This window comes from Mustela nigripes, chromosome 9, assembly GCF_022355385.1.
Source record: "Mustela nigripes isolate SB6536 chromosome 9, MUSNIG.SB6536, whole genome shotgun sequence".
Taxonomy (NCBI): Eukaryota; Metazoa; Chordata; class Mammalia; order Carnivora; family Mustelidae; genus Mustela; species Mustela nigripes.
In genome coordinates this window covers 31,105,295-31,130,882 of record NC_081565.1, presented here as the reverse complement: position 1 = coordinate 31,130,882, position 25,588 = coordinate 31,105,295, and the positions used below count along the sequence as shown (strand labels likewise).

The 25,588-nt window shown below is 43.2% G+C and overlaps 1 protein-coding gene across 1 annotated transcript in view; it reads left to right on the top strand.

Moving 5' to 3' along the window:
• The window catches only part of NR4A3 (nuclear receptor subfamily 4 group A member 3), a 34,792-nt gene extending 13,234 nt beyond the window's left edge, over positions 1-21,558 (top strand). Inside the window, exons 6-8 of the mRNA XM_059411200.1 lie at positions 5,783-5,982; positions 8,040-8,218; positions 19,875-21,558. Of these exons, the coding sequence (XP_059267183.1) occupies positions 5,783-5,982; positions 8,040-8,218; positions 19,875-20,122 (627 nt within the window). The 3' untranslated portion in view covers positions 20,123-21,558. The remainder of the gene's footprint in view (positions 1-5,782; positions 5,983-8,039; positions 8,219-19,874) is intronic.
• The last annotated feature ends 4,030 nt before the right edge of the window (positions 21,559-25,588 follow it).

The following is a 25,588-nucleotide window of genomic DNA, read 5'->3' as shown; positions in this document are numbered from 1 at the left end:
TCATCTAATCCAACCACCTTATTTTCAGAGGAGTAAATAGAAGCTTCCAGAGCCTAAGGGTCTTGCCCAAGATCAGGGGCAGAGCTAGAGCTAGATCTGAATCTCATCACTCAAGGTATTAAGTTCCTATTTCACCATACTGCCTTGTCTCTGTAATGAAAATTTACTAGTTTTTTTTTTTTTAATGAAGCTTTACTACGTTTTTAAAAATTACAATAATAGTAATATATACCCATTGGTTTTTTTAAAAAAGGCAAACCATTTAGAAGAGGACGAAGTGAAAAATGAAATTCTCCTCTTCATTTATTCCTGACTAATCCCACTCTTCAGTGGTAACAAATGTTAACATTCTAATGTGTGTCCATAGTTTATTACATTTTAAATAAGAATTTGCCCTGTCGGATTTGGGTCAGACAGTTGATTTGACCAAGACAATTTGTTGACAATGCCAGTTTCTCCCTTGAATTGGGCAAGTGGAGAAATGAGACAATGTTTGCCAAATAGGTATGTTCCAACCTTGCTCCAGCGTGTATGTCTCTAAGGTCGTGAGTGAGTGGTTTTCCCTGATTGTGGGAAAGAGAGGTGGAACAGTTGGGTTCCAAGTCACAGAGGGAATTCATGCATGTGTGAGAGGCCAGAAAGAGAGCTTCTCGCTCTGGGAAGTGTTCCTGGCTCTGGGACCTTCACTTCTCCTTTGGGCCAAACTTCTCTCCTTCAAAAGTGAGCTCGGATCATTGTATATCAGTGCAGTCAAAACATGTCACATTTGATTTGTTTCTTCTCAAAATGTAGCTGTTCTCTGCCCCACAGTTGCTTTTAATTTAGCAATACAAGTATATATAGATATGGGGTTTGGCTTTGGGGCCTGCATTATTACTAATGAGAAAATATACTTAACGTTCTCATTAGTTGGTCATTTCAAGTATTCTTCAGCAAATTGGGATGTTTCTCGGTAATTGGTGTCACTTAGGGTAGTAACAGACTCCAAAAACGAGAGATGTCGCTCGGATAAAACCAGGCACCAGCAAATGGCATTTAAATATGTTAACAAGATTTCAGGCCAGTCCCTGTGCCACAGCGGGCCTCAGCTGCCTTGTCTGAATGGTGAGGAGATCGGACTAAATGCCCCGCCATGATCCCTCCCAGGCTTCTCCTTCTGGACCCTCTGACGGTTAGCCCTGCTCTAATTCTGCTACCGGTTGAGCTCAGTATTTCCCGGAGTGTGGTGCCCAGGAAGATCCAGGGTGTTTGCTTAAAAATTCAGATTCCTGGGCCACACCCAGACCTACTGAATCAGAACTGGGACAGGGGGGACGAAGCAGACAGGAATCTGCATTTTAACAAGCGCCTTGGGTGACTCGTTGCCGCACTAAGGTTTGAGAACCACCAGTATAGTTTAATAAAAACAATCCAGTTTTACCTCTAATCTTATGTTTCCCAGCTTTTTTTTGAGACTAGAGGGAATGAGGGATAGACATATAAATTTTCAGAAAGTAAATAAATATAAAGTCGTATAATAAATAATTACAGATTGGGCTCTTGGGTGTCAGGTACTGTTCTATAGCAATGAACACATTGAAGAGAATCCCCTGCCTACAGCTGACATAGCCTGAAGGAGAGAGAAAGTAAGCAAAGGTATCACTGTAGTGACGCCATTAGTGGGAGAAGAGGGTTTTCTGTTTCTTTTGTTTTTTAGCAGGGAAGGGGGTTAGAAAAGAAAGATGGTGGTGGGGCGGGTGTTGGGGGGGACATACTTGTTGCCAATTTTTTTTAAGCGTCACTTTTTAAAGTGTAAAAACCTAGGAATATGTCTGCACAGTTGGCTCATGTAATGATCACATCTAAAATGTATAAAGAAATAGAAAGACCCAGGGGGAAGTAACATTCTGAAGGGAGATAAAGGTTCTTAGGACATTCTACATATTCAGCCTGGACTAGCAGTGAGGTGGAGCAAATACCAGATTCCGTTTTGCTCTGAAAACCTCACATTACTCTTGTGCCGGGGCTGGCGTTCCTGGAGGCTCTCACTTAATTCGCATTCGAACAATTTATTTTAGGCCTTTAGGGTTGTTGTTGAAGTCTGACCTGCCCAGCCCTAGTATGGTCTTATGCAGAATGGAGACTTGCTTCAGCTTGAGATTCTCACTCTAGGTCATTCGGAGAAACTTCCATCAGACAGCGATAGCCTCTTCTAAATGGTTAGTAAATGTCATACGGTGTCTCTGACCAGAGGTAAAGCAAATTTTAGATGGATCGATTATTCACACAGGCTGAAATAAAAATCCTAAACAGGAAAAAAGATTTATTTTTTTTTAAAGTCTTTCTCAATTTGACCTAAATTCGATGGGAATGATCAATAAATGAACATTTCTAGATTTTCTCTGGTGAACCCCAAAATTGCCTAGCCCAGAAACAGAGTGATGTAGGGAGCCCAGAAGCTGAGAATGGGGATCAGATTCTTCCACCTGCAAATTCCAGTCTTCCTTGGCAAGGTTTTATAAAAAACTTCTAGGCCAGGTAAGAAAGGATCCAAAATGTTTTGTTCTGTTCCTTTAAATCTTACGTTCAACAAAGGGGACCTTTGGTTTGTTTTTTCCTCTAGCATTGGGTGCTGACCCACCAGTCAACCCCAAGTTACTGGTGGCTCAGGCTGAATCCAGTTTGTCCCCCAAATTCCAGACCGTGGGCCAGAATCACTGCAGGTGAAACCCAGAGGGTCTGGCTGGAGTCCGGCGTGCCAGGCCTGCTGGCTTTTCTCCTTGCTGAACTCCATCGGAGACAATTGCACAAACACAGTAGGCAGGGTCTGCACCTCCCTGTGTGCAGGACGCATGAAATGTGAGCCCAGCAGGGATGAGGCCTGCAGAGAATGCTGGATGGAAGCTAAGCACTCCAGAGGATTCTGAGCAGAGAGATTACTGAGTTGTGAGCCATGGTTTCAGGGAGGTCAGTGCAGGAGTTCGCTATTAGGTCCTATTCCCAGGGACAAGTTTACAACCTTTGGTCTTTTTCCTCTCCATTTAACACACTATTTTAAGACAAAATAATGCTAAATCAGTGCCAAATTCTAGGCAGTAACACCATAGCTGGTATGATTAACAACATTTAGAATCATCAAATTCAAGAGCCATCACATGGAACATTCGCCAGGATAGTTGATAGTCTGGGCCATAAAAATGCACCCTAACAAATTTAAAAGAATGAAAACAGACGACGTGTGCCATCAAACCGCAATGTAACTAAACTAGAAATCAATAGCAGACAGCTGAATGCAGAGAGCCAGAAGATATCTTAAAAATCAAGTAGCCCGGTCACTTCCTTCTCCAGAGAAGTTAAGTAACTTGGCTAGGGCTGCAGAGCAAGTCAATGCCGGAGCCTGGAGGAGGACCCCATGACCTACTGCCTGGTCCAAAATTCTTTTCTCTACTCCAGATAGCACGCGGGAGTTTCACATGTAGTACTATCAGCTTTCTAATGGGGGTTCTGCTCTAATCCCCACTTTACAGAGGAGAAAACCGAGGCTCAGAAAAGTGAAGTAATTTATCCCAGGTAACTACAGGCAGAGCTACATTCTTTCACAAATTAGGGGCTTAGACAAATCTAGGATTAAAGCATCTGGGCCCCTTGTCTGATGGTGTCTTTTGGTATTTCATGATGCCTCTTGGGGAAGCACAAAGGGGAAAAAGAGAGAGAGACCCAGTTAAGGCAAGTACCTCATTTCCTCCTAAGTGTTTCCTTAGTCAGCTCCTGGCGCTTCTTGGCTGTTCCTCCGGCAGCCAGGTTAGGGCATTGTGACAAACCGAAGCACTCCCCTGACTGTTTTTTCACTGAGCAATATTCAACAACTTATTGGGGGTCAGTTATGTGCGGTCACTGTGCTGTTGACAAAACATGGGACCAAATACACACGCAGACACCTCCGATGAGAGCAAAGCAAAAACGCTATTTAAAACTATCCCACAGGCTACCAGCTAGGAACATCAGACATATTAACAGCCAGGGAGTGTAGAAGGGGGAGTCACGGTGCCATGTTTAAGTCTTGGCTGGACCACTATTGGTTGTGTACCTTGGGAAAGTCTTCACCTCCCTGAGTGCCCCTGAGCCTCATTTTTCTCACCTGTAAAATACGGATTAAAATCCATACCCCGCAGGAACTAAGACAAAGGACACAAACATACATAAGGCTGCATGAGGGCGAAGAAAATGATGTGCGTACTTCCATGAGTATTTCTGCCGATCTGTTGTGCTTCTGTTGTTGTTTGACCCTTGATTACTATCTTCCTCTATCAATCTTCCTGCCCAGAGCAGCAAAGACATTTTCCTCCAGTGACTCAAACAAAACCCTGAGTCTACCAGGATATCCAAAAGCTGGACAAGGACTGTATTCCTACTTGTACCTTTCTTCTCCTGGGATCCTTTAGATCAGTGCCGTCCTGTAGAATATTCTGCAGTGATCAAAATATTCCACGTGACATATGGCTTTAGAGCACTAGAAATACGGCCAACGCAACTGAGAAACTGGGGTTTTTATTTCGTTTTTCATGAATTTAAGTAGCCATAAGTCCTGAGTCTGATAGCACATGACTGCTTGGGCCCTGCTAAGGAGACACCCCCCTCCTCTGGCCTGGTTTGTTTTATCTTAAAGAAATCCACCTGCAACAAGCAAAAATCATTCTCTTCTCCTATTGGTTAATTCTGTGGTTCCTGGAATCCAGTGTGCATGAGAATCAGCTGGAGGTCTCCATAAAACAGTCTCTCCTAGTCTCAGAGTTTCTGCTTCTATAGGTCTGGGTTGGGACCCAAGATGTTCCTTTCCGGCACAGTCCCAGGTGTTGCTGGTGCTGCTGGCCCAGGGACTACACTTTGAGAACTGTGACTGAATCAGCATCCCAGAGACAGCTATGCTTTGGTGGAATCAGTAGACCCTGGAGGCCTGTTGGACACAGACCTCAGGGGTAATGATTCTCCTTAACAGCTCTTTGGAATCACCTGGGGGGCCTTTGAAATTCCTGATGACCAGTCCCCACCCAGACCTGTTAAATTCAAATCTCCATGCAGATGAGCTAGACAAGGTGTTTTGTAGAACATGATTTCAGTCTTACATCAGGATGGAAAACCACTGCACTAATGGATGTCACCAGGTTTCTTTTGTCTGTTAAGATATAACACAATGTGGGTGCCTGGGTGGCTCAGTCTTTTTTTTTTTTTTTTTAAAGATTTTATTTATTTATTTGACAGAGAGAAATTACAAGTACACTGAGAGGCAGGCAGAGAGAGAGAGAAGGAAGCAGGCTCCCTGCTGAGCAGAGAGCCTGATGCGGGACTCGATCCCAGGACCCTGAGATCATGACCTGAGCCGAAGGCAGCGGCTTAACCCACTGCCTGGGTGGCTCAGTCTTAAGCGTCTGCCTTCGGCTCAGGCCATGATCCCAGGGTCCTGGGATCGAGCTCCGCATCCGGCTCCCTGCTTAGCAGGAAGCCTGCTTCTCCCGCTCACACTACCCCTGCTTGTGTTCCCTCTCTCACTGTGTCTCTCTCTGTGAAATGAATAAATAAAAATCTTAAAAACAACAACAACAAAAAAGAGGTAACATAATTTGCTCTGTTTACATTGTGAGAATCAGATGAGACTAAATACAAAAAAAAGAAAAAAATGTTTTACAACCATGGGACCTAAAAATGAGGTTTTAGGCTGTGACTGTCTTGGAAAAGCTAATTTGCGAATGTTGCTGCCGCCCCAATGGACCTGCGCTAACGCAGCTCTCTGCGGTTTGCCTTCTAGTACTGTCCGGCTGAACAGGCTGCGGCAGGCACGGATGCCGAGCACGTGCAACAGTTCTACAACCTCCTGACAGCCTCCATCGATGTGTCCAGAAGCTGGGCAGAAAAGATCCCCGGATTTACTGATCTCCCCAAAGAAGATCAGACGTTACTTATAGAATCAGCCTTTTTGGAGCTGTTTGTTCTCAGACTTTCCATCAGGTAATTACTATGATTTTATTTTATTTTTAAGTTCTCCCCTTGCTTTGGAGAAGTTGGAAACCTGCTGGGTTTCTAACGGAGTCGTCGGTAAAGTTTGCTCAGGAAGGAAATAGGAAAGATGGTCAGGCATGAATGAAACTAGGCTGTGGGTGAGAGCACTTGCCTGGGAGCCAGGACTCCTGGGTTCTAGTCTCAGTTCCAAAATGGACTTGCTCTAGGACCCTGAGCCGGTCCCTGGCCTCCCCTGATACTCACTTTGCTTTGTGCTATGAGGAGGTCAGATCTGTTGATCTCTGAAGCCCATGGCAGTTCCAACATTCTATGATTCTAGGAAGATTCTCTCATGGTGCATAAGGCATTTCCTGGCAGTCAGTAATTTGTTTTGAGCTTTGCATTTACCTCATGGGTTTCTATTTAACAAGGGGCTGTTTGAGTACACCAGATGGGGCTCTAAAGAGTTCCCACAGCTTCTCAACCCCACATGTTTACTCCAAGAGAATAGCTTTTGGATCAAAAGACTTGGTCCAACCTATCCTACTCAGTGACACCAAAGACAAAGAGGGGGTGATTTTCGAAAAAGCTGGAACCTGGGATCTGAGCTTCTCTCTAAGCTTTTCATATCTAAGTGTTACCAGAAACTCTTGTGCAAAGTGCAGATTCCCAGGCCTCATTCTCAGCTCTTTTGGTTTGGAGCTACTTTGGAAGAAGTCCAGAAATCTGCATTTTTAACTCATGCTCCAGTGATTCTGATGCCAGTGGCCTGAGGTCCGTGTTTTAAACTCTGAGACTGAATCCTTCTGTCTTTTGCATGCCTCTGGGGCAGGAGAGACAGAGGTGGAGTTCCATTTAGGAGGGTCAGTCATTAGCATAATGATAGCCAATCTCATGTCCACAGAAGGCAAGCCAGCAACAGGACCGTCCTCTGTTGGGCAGGCAGCAACGGATTAAGTAAGGGATAAGTTGCTTGCCGGCAGGTGCCATGTATGTACTATTCACCAAATTTTTTCCAGTGCCTGGCTCCAGGAATGGCATATACCTGGGGCTAAGGACATAATTGCTAAGGGAATGAATGAATAAAGCTACTCATCCAAGAAGCCCAAATCAAGAGATATTAACTTGTTAATGTAATAGGCTGAAAGAGAAATATGTAGCAAGAGACTGGAAAATTAAAGGAAAAATAAGATTCAAGTAAGGACCATAGAGAAGTCAGAATTTATTACACCTAATACTCATTGAGCTCCTCTTCGGTACCAGGCCCTGTGCGTGGGCTTTCAAATACCTTATTGAGTTCTCACAACAATGGCAGGAGGTAGTAATCAGAATTTCCTTTTTTATAGATAAGGAAAGGGAGAGATGAAAGGCCTGCCCCCAGGTCCATGGCTAAGTGGTGACGTCTAGGTGTTCCAGAGCATAGTGATGGGCATAATATAAACTATCAGACCAATTTAGAAACAGCCCTCCGCAGCCCCACTGTTAAAAAGACAGAAGGAGACTTCCAACAACAATTACTTGGGACTTTGGGTCACTTTTAATTTCTGGGATTGACTTCTGGCAATTGCAAGGACTTGGTGTTCTTAGAGTCTGCACAGTGGAATTGTAGTGTCTAGGCTCAGGTCTTATCGGTTTTTGACATTTAAGAATAAAAGGGAGAAGTCCTGGCCAAGGAGCCCTGAAGGGAACAGCCTCACGTTCACTACAGAGAGAGGCGGCGCCTGGGGCTTCACGTCCATCCTCCCCGAGTGCCTTCTCCTCCCTGTCCCATCCCTCGGGGGACAGCACCTGATTCGAGTAATAACAAAGCAGGGGCTCCACCGCCTGCTACCCAGGGCTGCCCTTCACCCAGAAAGTTCACGCAGACAAGTGGCAGTGGAGGTTGATCCCAGGAGTACAGTCTTGTCCATCGAGAATATCTGGGAAGGTTGCACAGCACCATGCCGGGGGCTTCTGAATGCTGCCTCATGGCTGTTTAGGTGCCTTTGTGTTCTGATGTTGGACCGACTGAGCGCATGTTTGATGTGTCTCCATCTCCCACCCACCCCCACAACTTTGTCTTGTAGGTCAAACACTGCTGAAGATAAGTTTGTGTTCTGCAATGGACTTGTCCTGCATCGACTTCAGTGCCTTCGTGGATTTGGGGAGTGGCTCGACTCCATTAAAGACTTTTCCTTAAGTTTGCAGAGCCTGAACCTTGATATCCAAGCCTTAGCATGCCTGTCAGCACTGAGCATGATCACAGGTAAGTGCCACCCTGCTCACCGAGGTGACTGTGTCCCCCTTCCTCTCCTTCCCTACGTTAATGGTGGATTCCGGCATTGGCGGTCACACACACACATCCAGAAAATTGGGGAAATGACTGCCACTTAGAACCAGCCTTGGCTTGCGGCAACTAAAACCAACACGTTGCCACATCCCTATGGAAATGAGTGTTGAGTCCAGCGAGTGAGTCAACAAGTGTTCACTGATTTTGGCCCTCTGCTCACGTTGGTGGGTTTTCAGAGATGAAGGCACGCATCCCTGGAGGAGCTAGAATGTGCACACGAATGCATGGGAGACAGGGTGCTGTGCCAGGGCAGGCTGTGGGCATGGGTACAAAGTGCCGAGTCATCAAAGGTGGTGTGCTTCTCTAAAGAGGTAACATGTTACAAACGTGAATGGTCCTTGATAAAAGCACAGGGTATCTCCAGGCTAAAATGGAAGGACTGAGAATTCTGGGGATACATAAAAATTTGCTAAACCCATTAAATTTCTCTAATTTGTCATAAGTTTTAAGAAGGAAATGAGCAAAAAAGATAGAGTGCTGGAAAGGGAGCCGGGCCTGGCAGGGAAGTATGGGGCGAGGCACGAAGAGCCTTTTGTACATCAGTGAGGAGGTCCGAGGTCATTCAGGGAGTAGTGGGGATCCATGGAAAGTGTTGACCTGGGGAGCATCAGAGCCAGGCTTGCATTTTAGACAGAGCTACCCCGACAGCTGGTTTTGAGCACCAGCAAGAGGGAAAGGGCCAGTCCGGGTATAGGAGCTGTGGGGTTAGAGGAGAGCTACTGAGGTTTACATCTTTGTGTATTTGTTTTCCTCATTAAGTAGAAATTAATAGATGCCGATGAGCCTGGGACATGTGAGTGCTAGACTGTCCCCTCCTGGAGATACTGGGCAGCTCAGAGCAGAGAACACAGGGAAGAAATTAGGAGATGGTGCTGTGGGTCCCGTCTCTGCCTCCAGCCTGTTGTGTGCCCTACGGTTACAGCTTCCCGGCCCACTGCCCTCTGTGGGGAGGTTTGCTCAGGGAGCTTGGTATAGCAGAAGCAGCATGGACTATGGAATCCGGCACCCCCACACTGTAATCTGGGGCCCTGTATTCAATAAGCATGTGCTATTCAGTAATGCATTTCATTTCTCCAGACTGCAATCTGTAAAATGGGGATAACAGCCCCTATTCTAGGAGATAGCAGTAAGGATTTCGGGAAAAAGGTTTGTGATGTAGCCAGACTGGATTCGGACTAGGCGCTCATTCCACCTGTATTCCATCCTGGAATGACGGTGACAGGGATCCCCTCAAGGTTGGCCTATGCCTGCCCCTTCCCCTTGAAAACCCTAGGGAGTCCAAAATCGAACTCGGTGCCATGAGGAAGCTGATGGTGGCTTTAGGAGGCGTTACGTTTGGTGAACTTCTCCTCGGCTGCTTGAGAGGCTCCAAGGAGGACACAAGTATTGAGGAAATGAAGCTGCACTCGCCCGGCACTCAGGCATGGGGGGCCCCGTCCTTCCCGGGGTAGTCCTGGTCCCTACCCTTGATCTTGGCAGCCTGTGCAGAGCTATCCTAGGTGCTGTGGGAAATGCCCACAGGAAAAATAAGCTCCTCTTCTCTCTTTTCCACACATTGCAGTGCTTTGTGATTTGCTGGTTGGGAGGGGGTTTGAAATGTATGAAAGCATCAGGAAAGGGCAGGAAAGGGGACGTCCGGAAAGCATCAGTGTGCGTTGTTCCAGATCTTCGTTTCCAATGGACTGTGGCCTCCCAGGAAATCCTGACTTTGGAATAAGCTCCGTTGATGGTCCCAGGTGATGGTGGGGCTCTGATCAGCTGGGCTCCTGGCATCAGAAAACTCATCCCCAAATTATCTGCTCCTAAACCACAGGGAAGAATCATGAAAAGGAAACAGGCTGTTAGAAGTTTAGCCAATCTCTTTTCCAGGGAAATTATTAAGAACCTGGGCAGTATTAAAAGTTAGCACACATGTCGTAGCTTTTGTTTTCTACTTCTTTTTATCTGCCTCTTCCACCTGTCTCTAGGCCTCCTTGTGAAAAACTTGGTGGTGAGGTGGGGCAGGAAATGGTTTGTTTCAGATCACTCCCATGCCTCACAGTTGTGGTTATCAAATGTTTTTTAAGTCACCAGTTTATCTGCCCTAACTGTTTTCTTTCACCTGTTCCCCATCCCTGACATGGGAGCAACAGAAATGCTTTGCTTCTGATGGGATCCTGGTGAGATGAAGTCTGGCAACAGTTCATTATGTTTCATACATAAGAAGACCCCCCCCCCCAAACAGCAAGTTAGTGTGGAATTACTATTTTATAAGTATCCATTCATTAACTAAATATCAAGGGCCTACCATATGCCAGGGCTGGTGTCAGTCTCTCAGGATGCAAAGATAAGCCATGCATCAATTCTACTATTAGAAAGGGTAGAACCTTCTAGAAAGTCATGTGTGATTAGGGATGCAATGAACTTAATGTGTGACAGTTAGTGTCCAGGTCCTTAAAAGAAATAGATTTGGTGCAGGGGAAGTCCAGATTACTGTTCACTTTTTTTGGGCAGAGAAAGGTGGAGGCACTGGTCATGTATGGCTTCCCAAGGAGGTAGGGTGTAGCCACGAGAAGATGCAGAGGAAGGACATTCCAGATCAAGAAAATAGCATCACAAAGGCTTCAGCACCTTTGGGGAGAAACAAGTAAGCGGTGTTGCGTTACACCTGTGTTGAAACCCAAACCCACATCTAATCTGGTTAGAAAGAAGAACCAAAAGAGTGCAGGCTATCATACTTGAAGAGTGTCGATCCTGTGGTGAGCATGAGACAGAAGACATCATGTCCACAATGGGTCCTGGGGTCTCTGCTTCTGGTGGTGAAAGCCACACTTTGGGGGAATTTAAAGGATTTTCAGGGAAAAGATTGATTCGATATGATATTTATCTTATGACGATCGAGCATCCGAGTAAAATGTCTTTCCTATGCAGTAAAAAGGGAAACAAGATCGGAAAGGCCATTTTAGACCAGATGGTGGGGAGGGAATCTTGAGTGCCCAAATGTCATTTGGCATCATTACACTAAAAGAATGTTCTCCATGGCTTTCTTTGCCCGCTCCGATCTTCTGTCAAGTGAGAACAGAACTCCTTTCTCTTATGCCTAGAGTCTTTTTCTTGGTCTTATTAGAACATGAATTCTAAGATTGGAGAGCAGGGAGAGAGGTTGAAGCAGGGACAGAAAGCAATGAACAGTGACAGAAGGACCAGGCAGGTGGCTGATCTTGCCATACCCTCTACCCCGCTCATTCTACATGGTTACCTGGTTACCCTGTTTTTATATCATGTATAGCCATCAGAGGCATTGCAAAGAAAATGAAGTGTAAAACTTTGGCAATATCATTTTTTTTTAAAAAGGGTGGGGATTGTCTTGGAATTTAGAAATTGGAGGTCTGAGTTCAAGTCTTCACTGCTAATTCCTAGCTGTGCAGTCTTGGGCTAGTTTCTTACACACACTCCCCTCTTTCTCTCTCTCTTTTTTCTTTATACTCTCTGAATCTCAGTTTTCTTATTTTTCACAGGCATACTTGCTTCTACTCGTAGGTTTCCTATAAAGATTAAATGAGCTAATGTGTACTTCGAAGAGAAAAAATATTAGACCAATCTTTATTATTATTATGTTAAATTCTATTTTCTTACCTCTGGGAAGAGCTGGCTATTCTCCTGAGAATCCATAACAATTTCCTGTATCCTTACAATTGCACATACACATTATATTAAGTAATTTATTTGTGTCTCTTCTTCTGTAACTAGACTGTGGGTTTCTTGAAGGACAGGGAGAGTCTTATTCATCTTTATAATTACCTTGATATTTAAGTGTCTGGCACATAGCAAACATTGGTCAAATGAATGGGTTCATTGTAAATTGCAGAAAGCGTCCCATATTAGGAAAATTAATTATTTTTAACCTACCACTTTGTTATTAGAAAATAGTCTGAATTCCTGAGGACTACCATATTTCAATTCAGATTAATTCAGTAATATTTATTGAGCATCTGCTATGCACCAGACACACAATCCCTCATCCTCAAAGAGTTTGTGGTTTCCTTGGGGAGACAGACATATACTCTAATAACCCAAAGACAGACAGACTGGAAAGCAGTATTATAGCCTAAGCATAGACTGCTGACCAGCTTGTGGCTTCCTCATGAGCACGGGCTCGGTGTCTCTGGGGACTGGCCTCCAGTAAAGGATGTTATGTATGCAGTGAGAAGTAGCAGTGAGATGACTTCCCCAAGAAAGAAGTGGAGCTCAGAGCGGAGCAGGAAGGTCCTGTTTGTTGGTTGGTGTTAGCGCTCCTTTGTGGCTGGAACTGGATGACAGTTGTCTCTGAGTTGGCCTGTACCCTGAGACCTGCTCAGAAAGCGAAGGAATTGCATGTCATTATTGGGTCTTCTGACGGCTACCATTACCCTATCCTCATTCCCTGCTGCTTGCCAGAAGGAAGAGAATTAGTTTCTTGTATGTGCCCAAGAGACAGAACTGGGAACTGTAAAATCATAAACATAAAACATAAAGAAAAACTTTGTAATAGAACTATTTGATACTGGGACAAGTGGCTTTGAGGAGTTCGATTTATGGAGACTGGACGAACGCTGGGTACAGACAGGCTCAGGCATCTCACTGGGACCAGGCTTCCCCAGTGTTTGTGGGCATGAACTCCCTAAGCATCTTGTTAAACTGCACATTCTGATGAGGCTGGTTCAGGACAGGGTCTAAGATTCTGCATTTCTAGCAAGCTGCCAGGTGATGTTGATGTGGCTACTGTAGGGACCACACTTGAGTAGCAAGGGGCAATGAAAGCTATTGGTAATTGGGATTCTAGGAAATTAATAATAACCACCATTTAAAAATACCCAGTGCCAGGCAGTGTGCCAAGGGCTTTACATGTGCTCTTTGGTTTAATGTCGTTTAGTAAGTAGATTTGGAAGGACCTGGGATGGATTACAGCAGAGATGGGCAGCAGAGGGACCAGCCAGGAGCTGGTTGGAAACAATGTAGGTCATAGTTACAGAAGTCCTAGCCCAGAGGCAGTGAGATTGAGAGGAGGAGCTAAATGCAAGGCACATCACAGAGATGATAATCAGAGTTTTTGCGATGGATTAACTAACTATGATGGTCAGTGGGGAGGAGTCATTAGACATGGTTATGAGAGCAGTGGGGAGGTCCGCGAAATCCTTCATAGGTAAACTCAGAGAAGTAGCTGATTTGAAGAGGATGTTAATGAGTTGAGTTCTTAGACATAGAGGATACTTGCTAATAATTTTTAAGTACTTAACTCTATGCTGCCATTGTCCCAGACACTTCACATGTGTTAATTCATTTAAGTCTCACTACAACTCAAGGGGTAGCTATCCTTATCAGCCCTATTTTACAAATGTGGAAACAGACCCAAAGTAGCCAGGCTCATAAGTGGCAGAGCCAGGTTCTCCCTCTGGGAAATCTGGCTCCAAAGCTTCCAATGGGGTAGGTTTTAGAGTTTGTGAAGTTCTTTACCGTTGTGCCCTGCTCATTAACTCCCAACTTGTCTATTTATTCTGAGCAACCCACATGTTTAGTATCAGTTCATCGTATTTTACAGGTCATTGTTCCTCCATATATATATTCATTGAACAGATAGTTATTGGTGTCTCCTTTGTAGTATGTATATACATAGTAGTGCTGCATGTATAAGAGTGGGCAAACACAGCCCATACCCCCATGGAGCTTACACTTAATGGAGGAGGCGGACGAGAGTCAGACAGTTGAGTTTTTAGACAGTTGAGTTTTTAGACATAGAGAATACTTGCTAATAATTTTATTACAGGGCGATATCTGATTTCGCCCTTTTATATCCTTCAGAGGGAAAAAAAATAGAACACTGTAGGAGAACATGATCTAAACTAGAGCAAAAAGGAAGGTCCCCTTGAAGAAATACTTGATTTGCAATCTACAGGATAAGTAGATCTTAACTAGGGAAAAAGGGGAAACCATGAGCATGGGCATTAATAGCTCTATTATTTCCCTCAATCTCTCCCTCTCTCTCCCTCTTTTCTCTCTTCTATTCCTTCCCTCTCCCCCTCCCTCCCTCCTCTCTCCTTCTCCCACCTCCCTCTGCCCTTATAGCTAAAATTGCATAGGAATTCAACAGTTTCTTTAGATACTAACACCACACAGGGCAGGGATAGGATCTGTTATCTGTCTGTTTTGTTCACTGCTCTACCCCCAATGACTATGACTATAACAATGCTAGGCACAGAATAGGCACTCAGTACATATTTGTTCAAAGAAGTAATTAACCACTTATATAATTAGGTACACAGAAAGTAGGAAGGGGCTATAGGAGTTATAGGGGCTGAATTCATCTCATGATGAAAAACATTCTCATATGTTCAAGGCATCCTGGTATAAAAGAAACATGTCTGGACTTGGAGCAAAAGAAATTAGCCATTAGCTAAATTTGACTATGGGCAAGTCACTTAACTCTCTGAGCCTGAGCCTTCTTATCTATTAAATAAAGATCATCTTTGTCCTGTCCAATTCACAAGGATGTTGAGAGGGTGTGATAAAATAATCTAAGTAAAAGAGCAGAACATAAAGTGCTACCAAGTACATTGTTAATTTTTTTTAAGATTTTTTTTTTTTAATTTAAGAGAGAGAGACAGTGAGAGAGAACATGAGAAGGGAGAAGGTCAGAGGGAGAAGCAGACTCCCCGTGGAGCTGGGAGCCCGATGCTGGACTCGATCCCCGGATTCCGGGATCATGAGCTGAGCCCAAGGCAGTTGCTTAACCAACTGAGCCACCCAGGCGACCCCTAAGCACTAGCTGGTGCTGGGCACTTTGTGACATCTCCACAGGGATTTTTGTCTTGGGTGGGAGTGTGAACTAAATGACTCAAATCCTTTCCGGCTCATATGTACTATGATTGTGACACATAAATCCATTACTTAGCCGTTTCTATAAGATGAGTCTTTAAGTTTTGGATAGAGAGAGCTGAGTTAAAATGCAAAAATATTTATAGTATGATGTAGTGTGATGTAGGTCAAAGAGCAAGAAATGCCAAAGAGCTTGTGTTCTTGTTTAATGGTGGACGAAGATCTTACAGTAAAATCTGTGTGTGATTCTCTAGGAAGGGGGAAATCCAAATGTCTGATTTCCCCAGGTTTGTTGAAGTCTCTGTCTGTCAGCACTGCAGCCATATTTAGCAGGCACCAAAGAGAAAGGAGGTCCCTTACACGAAAACATCAGTGATTGGGGTTTTCAGGAATTGCAGATTACTAGGAAGGTCCCTGCCACTCAGGGACTCTCTGGTGACTTGGAAATCTTGCTGGCTGCTGGCAGTAGTTTGCATGGAGACTGAATTTTATCTCAGCCCTTTTGAAAAGGTAAAGAAACCACAAATCCAGTAGCTGTTCAAAGCAACAAAGAAGGTGCCTTCGGCTTCTAACAGGAGTGTCTCTGAATTCCTCAAGGAATTTCAGGCCTAGGGTTGATCCAGCTGGCAGGGAGGTATCGATCTCCACTTGAATTCGCTGAATAAATAATGGTTGCCATAGTTATTGAGCAGTCACAACTGGTTGGAGAGCAGGGAGAACTCTGAGGCACCTTCTGTGAGTTTGGCCGTGAGAAAGTCTAGTTATTAGGTTCCATAATCAACCCCCTCCCCAAATCCAGTCAGCACTGTGCTCCATTTCTTTGCCTGAAGACAAATATGGGATCTTGAATATAACGCAAGACATGGGGCACTGGAAGGAAGGCAAAGTTGAAATCAATGGATTGGTATTTTATTCTGGGAAAAGCATCTCTCCCTGGGTTGTGAACCTAATTCGATATAGCTTGGTATTAATAGAATTTACTATCAGCAAGATGACTGTTTGATCATGTTACAGCTGGGAGAGAGACCAAATCCCAGATCATTCTAGGCTAGCAGTTTAATAGACAAACACTGCTAACTTGGAAATTTTAAAAGAAAGGAAAAGAGCTAAATGAGAAGCTCAGAAATATTCTCACTTTTCTGTTTCCTTTCACCCTTTTCTATATGCAGAAATAAAATTTGCATAGGTGTCATCACATCTTAGATACCATTTTATATTCTGTTCTTTCTTTAATGGGATACTTTATAGTTTTCCATGTTGCTTCACAGCCTTCCCATGTGTCCTTTCTGATGTTTACAGAATCTTCCATTATGTGCATATGCCATTTAGCAGTATCCCTATTCTTCTACCCCTTAACTTTTTCCCAGATTTTTTTTTTTAACAGATACTGCTACCCCCAAATGTGTTCATGCATACAGTTTGGGTCTTCTGCTGAATTTTTCCTTCAGATAAATTCCCAAGAGCGGCATTACTTGGTCAGAGGCTATGAACATTTTACAGCTCTTGAAGTTACTGCCAAACTTGCAGTCTGCTTTTTTGCTGTGATGGGGCCAGGGGCGGGGTGGGGGTGGTGGGGAAAACTTTAAGAAGAACACCGTTGCAGGCAGAATTTCTCTTGAAGGTCAGTCCTGGGTACATCTTTTGAGACTAAACAAAGGGGCTATGTATGCAGTAAAGATAAACGGAGAGGACAGGTTTGCACCTGGGCTGATTAGCTCACAGTTTTCTGGGAAAAGCAGACTTGTGCCCTGCAAAGCTTGGGAAGTAGGGAACTTTACTGCCTTTTGACTGACCCCACGGTTGCCAACCATTTGCCAGGCGGCAGGCACCATTGTGGGTGCTGACCATACCACGTGTGTAGCACACTGCAGCTGGCAGAAGGTCTTCAGGTAACATCATCTTAATTAAGCCTGACAATAATCCATGGAAGTAGATTTTATTATAATCATATTTTTCTTTCAATTTATTGTGCAATATTTAGGACACACAGAAAAGGGGGGCCCTGGCTGGCTCAGTCCATAGAACATGCAACTCTTGATCTCAGGGTTGTGAATTTGAGCCCTACATTGGGTCTACAGATGACTTAAAAAATAAAATCTTGGGGTGCCTGGGTGGCTTAGCCAGTTAAGTGTCCATCTCTTGATTTCAGCCCAGGTTGTGATCTCAAGGTTGTGAGATTGAGCCTCACGTCAGACTCAGTGCTGGGCATAGAGCCTGCTCAATATTCTCTCTCTCTCTCTCCCCTCTGCAACCCCCACCAAGCTCCCTTCCCCTGCTCTAACACACCCACGTACATATGCACGTGCACACTCTCTCTTTCTCTTAAAAAATAAAATAAAATCTTAAAAAAAGACACACAGAAGGAAATGAAGAATACAATAAAGACTTGTATGTCTACCTCCCTGTAATCCCCATTTTGCTAGAAGGACATTGAGCCTTAAAGAAATGAGGTCACATGGCTAGTAAGTAACAGAACCAGACCTGAAGCCCAGCTCTGTCTGGCTGCAAGTCCAGTGCCCTTTGCTCTATATTGTGGTGCACGGAGATGAGACGCCTGCAAGTTATAATCCAACCGAGATGCTGGCAGTTTTCATGGTTGTAGTTTAATGTAAATATGACACATCAGAGCCAGAAGGGACCTTAGAGGTCATTAAGTCTGACCTCCTTCTTTTTTTTTTTTTTTTTTTTTTTTTTTTTTTTTTTTTTTAGAATTTATATATTTATTTGACAGAGAGGGATCACAAGTAGGCAGAGAGGCAGGCAGAGAGAGAGAGGAGGAAGCAGGCTCCCTGCCGAGCAGAGAGCCCGATGCGGGACTCGATCCCAGGACCCTGGGATCATGACCCGAGCCGAAGGCAGTGGCTTAACCCACTGAGCCACCCAGGCGCCCCTGACCTCCTTCTTTTAAAACAAGCCCTAAAGAGGGAGGGACTCACCCAGCTCCTACACAACAAGCCAGCCTGGGGAACAGTGCAGATCTCCGGGTCCCTCGGCCTGCTTTGATTTAGGGCAAGAGAAGAAATGCCTGGATCTTGCTTCATTTTACTAATTGACTATTTTTTTGTTTCTGTTTTAAGGAAATAACTTCCCTAACAAAAATTTCCCCAACTGAGGTTTAGGAGAATACTTATCTTGATGAGCATTGAGTAACATGTAGGATTGATGAATTGCTGAACACTTTTGTACACCTGAAACGAATATAAAGCGATATGTTAATTATACTGGAATTTTTAAAAAAATAAAATATATATATATATATATATATATATACCCAACTGAAAAAAATAACTGAGAAAAACAAGACACCATTGCTTGATTTCCCTTTGGAAGAGTTATTGTTTTACATGTAAATATACTTAGAAATAAAAAAAATCCTGACTGAGATAAGTAGGGCCAAGCCCTTCTCTCAGGAAAGAGACTTTGGTATCTAATTGCTGAGGGAGAGCAAAGTGATTGGTACTGGATGCGAGTAAGTCCTTTCTGATTAGAGATGCAAAATCACTCTGGGGTAGGAGGACAAAATCTTTGGGACTTTGAGAAAATCACTTAAAATAAAATAGGAGATTATAATATTTAACATGGGGATCCTTTTATGTATTGTTTTATAAAACACGAGATACAGGTGTTCATGTCTTGCTACATTGTAAAATGCCTGCAGCGCCTCTTTCTGGGCCTCTTCCCTTCTCGTTGACTTTGCCATCTCCACAGCAGGAAGACGTGTATTTTGTACAGGACGCCAGGCGTAGGTCAATAGCTGTTTCAAGGGGGGCCACAAACAAGGAAAAGAAAAGCCAGATTCCTCTCAGTGCTGGTTAGCATGAAAACACAAGAAATGTGCTTTGTGCTGGATCTCATGGGGCAGCCTTTGCATTAGCAAATGGTACTAACAGGACCCCTCCCCCTCCACCTGTTAAGATGGGAACATTAATTCGTTTGCCTGGATGTGTTTCTCTATCACTCTGATAAAGAGTTGCTTCCTGACCAGGCTTTTGTAGGACGATGTATGCAAAGTAATTACCTCTCTGTCACTCATTCAGTGTGACTGTGTGCCAGGAACGGTGTGCTTCCCCTAAGCTGGTACTCCCAGAAACTGCCAGAAAATTAAGAACAATTATTATCTTCATTTTGTAAGGAAACTGGGGCTCAGAAATTAAGAGGCTAACTCAGGGGAACACAGTGAGGAAGTGGCAGGACTGGGATTCAAAGCCTGGTGCCGTTTGATACCAAAGGCTATGAGTGACCTCTAAGAGGGAGGCACTTGGATTGTAAAATGCCATCCCAACTGGTGGAAGAAGACATGGCCCTCTATTCAAGATTCAGAGCTTCTTAAGATGGGGATGCCTGGGGCACCTGGCTGGCTCAGTCAGCTGAGTATCTGCCTTCGGCTCAAGTCATGATCTCAGGGTCCTGGGATCGAGCCCCACATAGGGCTCCCTGCTCAGCAGGGAATCTTCTCTCTCTCTCTCTCTCTCTCTCTCTGCCCCTCCCCACCCCCACTCATGCTTTATCCCTCCCTATCTTTCTCAAATAAATAAATAAAATCTAAAAAAAAAAAAAAAAATGAGTTGCCTGGTTGGCTCAGTCGGTACAGCATCTGACTCTTGATCTCAGGGTCATGAGTTCAAGCCCCATGTTGAGTGTGGAGCCTACTTTTAAAAAAAGAAAAAAGCAAAAACAGAAAACAACAAACATCTTAAGATGTCACCACCTCCTCAACTTGTCCTTTTCTCTCCTTCTGCAGAACGACATGGGTTAAAAGAACCAAAGAGAGTGGAGGAGCTATGCAACAAGATCACAAGCAGCTTGAAAGACCACCAGAGTAAGGGACAGGCCTTGGAGCCCAGCGAGCCCAAGGTCCTGGGCGCGCTGGTGGAACTGCGCAAGCTCTGCACCCTGGGCCTCCAGCGCATCTTCTACCTGAAGCTGGAAGACTTGGTGTCTCCACCTTCCATCATCGACAAGCTCTTCCTGGACACCCTGCCTTTCTGAACAGGAGCAGCCAGAGCGGGGAGCTGCCTCAGTGGCCAGCACCTTCTTGCTAAGCAGCAGAGGAATGGGTCTGGACACCTACCGTTTTCTGTCCTTCCTTAAGAGGAGAAGCAGCTCCTGTAGAAAAGACTTTTTTTTTTCTTTCTGGCACTTTTCCTTACAACCTAAAGCCAGAAAACTTGCAGAGTATTGTGTTGGGGTTGTGTTTTATATTTAGGCTTTGGGGTTGGTTGTGGGAGGGGAGGGTATAGTTCATGAGGGTTTTCTAAGAAATTGCTAACAAAGCACTTTTGGACGATGCTATCCCAGCAGGAAAAAAAAAAAAAAAAAGGATAATACAACTGTTTTAAAACTTTCTGGGGAATACAATTATAGTTGCTTTGTATTTAAAAACAAGAACAGCCAAGGGTTGTTCGCCAGGGTAGGAGGTATCTTGACGTTGATCTTTAGAATACACTTCCTGTATCAAGGGTATATATGTGATGCAAATGAGGCAGAAATTCTCTCTTCTTAATTTCTCTCTTCCTTTATTTTATTTTAACAAAAGGTGAAAGATGACAATTACCTAGAAATCAGACATAGCAAAATGATAACGGCTGTTCGTTTCCATATACAAGTGCAATTTTTAAAGTGCTGTCTTGCTGAGTCGTGTTTATTAACTCTCCTTTATTTCGTATGGAGATAAAAAAAGGAGGCAGTCGTGTTGGCAAATGACACATGTTAATTTTCCTAGCGAGGCTTTTTCCATCTGTAGAACCCTTCTGAGGTACAGTCCATCCAAGACTTTGGGTCATTTTAAATGGATCCAGATCTTTGTCCAGCTGTCCTGCAAGGGGCTCAGATCACAAAATAGAATGCATACAGCCATCTCAGCTGCGTTCTGTCAATCCAGACAGAGTTCCCTAAACTTGCTTCAGTTAATAGCAGCTGACCGACACGTTCATTCACAAGCCCCAGGAGCTTTCAGTGAGTCTCAAGCGTATGATCCCTAAATAAGAACATGCAAAGAAGTAGGAACTGATCATACAGGGTAAACACCAGAGGTAACAAGATTTTTTAAATCTATATAATTTAATTTCTGTTGTTGATTACAAAGACAATTTTGGAGAGCAAGCGAGTCTTATTTTAAAAAATAATAGTATGAATGTGACTACTAGACAGGATTAGTGGGCTGCGTTTCAACATTCCGTGTTCGTACTCCCTTTTGTATGTTTATACTGTCGATGCCATATTACTATGAGATAATTTGTTGCATAGTGTCCTTATTTGTATAAACATTTGTATGCACGTTCTATTGTAATAGCTTTGCCTGTATTTACTGCAAGACCACCAGCTCCTGGAAGCTGAGTTACAGAGTACTTAAATGGGGTGTTCACAGTGACTTGGATACACCAATTAGAAATTAAATAAACAAATATATATATAAATATAGCAGGTTACATATATATATATATTTATAATGTGTCTTTTTATTAACCATTTGTACAATAAATGTTACTTCCCATGCAGTTATTTTATGATTCATTTGCAGTGACTTTTAAGGCAGTACTGTTTAGCACTTTGATATGAAAATTTTGCTTATGTTTTGCTAAATTCGAATAATGTTTGAAGATTTTTAGGTCTAAAAGTCTTTATATTATATATTCTGTATCAAGTCAAAATATCTTTGGCCATTTTGCTAAGAAACAAACTATGAATGTGAAACTGATGTCACAGTAGTTTCTGTTAGCTTTAAATCATTTTTGCTTTAGTCTTTTTCAAGAAAAAAATAACAAAACTATGCTGTTTATATTGTCATTAAATTATACAATCAAACAAATGCCAAATGAATTGCCGAATTGCTGCAAAGGATAACCCAGATAGCAAAGCATATGTTTTTCCCCCCACCAAGAGTCATTCTGATATTTGATTATGTATTATGTTTGTGTGTGCTTTTATGGAAGATTATTATTTTTATATCCAGGTGATAGGGTCTGCAATGTTGGGCTCTTGGGACATTAGACTTGTCAACTGCTCCCCCACCCCTTCAAAACTCATAGAGGAGAAAACTGGGACCCAGAGAAAGAAAAAATTGCCCAAGGTCCAACAGGCTAGTACCAGAAGCAAGACTAGGACCTAATTCTCCTTTCCATAGTGTTTTTTACTCAACTTATTGCATCTATAGGAAAACAGGCTTTTAAAAATAACCACTAATATTTACATTTTACCTGATAACCATAAGTAGTACTTTTGCATTAATTTTTTTGAGCTTATATACAAACATAATAAACATTATTAAATATCAGGAAAGCTAACATTTTGTACAAGGTAGCTTTGGACCAAATTCAAATTGAATTTGAATAAATTAGAAATGCTGTGCATACATAACCCTTTTGTGCACCATTAGTATTGGAAAGTTATTCCTTGTTTTCTGTCATGTCCATAAAAGAAAACAAACAGAAAAATCACAGCCCTGGAGAAACGCTGTTACTTTTCATTTTTAAACCTATCAGATTAAAGGAAAAGACTTTTTAGCCGTGATTGGTTGGCAGGAATGAAGGTTTTTAGTTATAGGTCCAGACACTAGTGTTGAAAATAAAGGTTATAGCCAGTGTTCTTCTGTCTTCCATAGTTGTAAGAACTATGAGAGCCTCCCACATAATCCATCAATTCACCTCTCTTCTTTTGTCTTAACGTTGACACACAAGTTTATACATATAGAGTGGATGACCAAACTAGCTCAGAAGAGGACAGCAAGAATTAAAGCAGGTGATTCTTCCCTTGTGGGAGAGCTCTCTCAGTGAGAATATGCCTTCTATGGGCAGAAATCAGGAATCCACCAGCTGTTAATGGAGAGTGCCTTGCTTTCATTTCAGACAGCAGAGTTTTCCAGAGTTTCTCTGCTCTTCTAACAGCATTGCTCCTTAGTGTGTGTTAACCTGTGGTTTGAAAGAAATGCTCTTGTACATTAACAATGTAAATTTAAATGATTAAATTAAATTACATTTTATCAGTGGCTACCGGTGTGTTGAATAAGCATGCTTCATTTAACAGTATTCTCTTCATCATGTATAAAATGGTATTTGCTGTGAGCTCTTAAACACATCCACAAATGGATTTTTTTAAAGGCTTACTAATGCTGAAAAATTAATAGGCATTCTGGATTGGAAATATATTAAAACTCACTGATTGGGAAGAAGGACATTCTAAATTCAATAACCGTGTATTGACTACTTCCTGTGGACAAAGCACTGCTGTGTGCTCTAGGAGATACAAACATGCAGAGTGTTTGAAGCTATTTTCTTTCATATATATATGTGTGTGTTTGTGTGTATATACATACATATATGAATATGAAATATATATATTTAATAGAGCCTAAAATATTCTTTAAGGGTATGAAGGATTCATTCCTATATCAAGATTTTACAAGAATCAGGATTCGAGTTCTCCACGATTGATCAGTACTCTTTGCCTTTGCCTTTTTGCTGACACCATTATCCTACATTGCCTAGAAAGCCCTCTTTGTGGGCAATGCAAATGCAACTTTCCTTCAACTCTGCCCCAAACATCATATATTCAGGATTAGGGCAAATGTATTACTTGTGTGTGCGCTGACGCGTCCAAAAAAGAAATGTGGAGCTCTACTTAGTTCATCAGTTCATACACAAAGAATTTTCTGTGGCATCTAAGTGCTATGTTCAGTCTAGGGGCCAAACCCTTCTTCTTGCTTCTCAGCGGTGCCTTCATTTCCTGAACTATATACAGTGTGATTAGTAAGAAAAGAATGAGAGATATGGTGGAGCTCCATCTTGCATATGGATTTAAATACAGGTGCTTAGCAAAAGTGCACTCCAGAGGCAGAAGTCTGGTTTGAACGAGGAGGGAGGTGGGAAATTCAGGACTAAATAAGGGGCAGATGTCTGTAGTTGAAATTTCCTAAGTTCAGTGCACAAACACAACAAAGGAAGCTAATTGTTACCTTTTTTTTTAATCGGATGCACAGTTTAGTGATGTTAAGTACATCCCCACTGTTGTTTAACCAATGGCCAGAGCTCTTTTCATCTCACACAACTGAAATTCTGTAGCCATTAAAAAAGAATCACCAAGGGGGAGGAGCAAGATGGCGGAGGAGTGGGAGACCTAATATCATCAGGTCCCTGGATTTCAACTAGATAGTTATCAAACCATTTTGAACCCCTACAAACTCAAGAGGAGGTCAAAGGGAAGAAGAGCAGCAATTGCAGGAACAGAAAAGTGACCACTTTCTGGAAGGTAGGACATGCAGAGAAGTGAATCTAAGGCAATACACGGGAAGATAGACCATGGGGAGAGGGGCTGCCTCCCAGCAAGCGGTGGAGCAGCAGAGCATAAAATCAGAACTTTTATAAGGCTGCTCCATTGAAGGACATTGCTCCAGAGGCTAAGTAGGGGGCAGAGCTGTCATGGAGACAGTATGGCCTCAGAACCTGCCGGGTCACAGAAAGACCAGGGGTGTCTGAGTGTGGCAGAGCTGCCAGGTATCATAGCAGGGAGGCTGGCTGCAAAGAGCCGAGGAGTGAGCTCTCAGCTTGGTGTTACCTTAAACTGTGATTCCAGGCACAGTTCAACCACTGCTCTTTGAGCAGGGACCCCACAAGCGGCAGATCCGGAAAGACCCCCTCCTTCCTCCTCCAGGAGAAGGAGCACAGGAGTGTGCATCAGGAATCTGCTAGGTTTGGGGACTCCAAACGGGACCATGGACCAGAGATAGAAATTCTCGGTCACAGGCTGGGTGAGCACAGAGTGCAGCTGGAGACCAAGGAGACAGGAGGGATTGACTGCTTTTCTCTGGGGTACACAGAGGAATGGGTCCTGAACTCTCGGCCCCTATGGGCTGGATATTGGGAGGCCATCATTTTCATTCCTGTCCTCCAAAGCTCTATGGAAATATTCAGGGAACAAAAGCTCCCAGGGTGAACCCGAGCACATTACAGCCCAGCCCCTGGCAAGGGTGGAGCAGTTCCACCTCGGGCAAAGACATTTGAGAATCAGGGCAACAAGTCCCTCCCCCAGAAGATCAACAAGAACATCCAGCCAGACCAAGTTCACCAATCAATGAGAACTGCTAAACTTTAGACCTATAGGAATACAGCCCATAGAATTCATGGCTATCCCCCCATGATTCTTTAGTCTTTCAAAGTTAATTTTTTAAATTTATTTTTCTTATTCTATTTTTTTATTTTTCCTCTTTCCTATTTTAACATTTTTAACTATTTTATCTTATCAATACCTTTTAAAAATCTTTTAAATTTTTTATTATTATAGTCATATTCTACCCCTTCATTGTATTTAACCTTATTTTTTGTATACATTTAGGTTTTTCTTTCTTTGAATTTTGGTATAAAGTTTCTTGTAATAGATCAAAATATACCCTAAATCTAGCATATGGCTTTGTTCTAGTCTCTAGCCTGATCATACTCTTTCCTCTTTTTTTTCTTTTTTCAG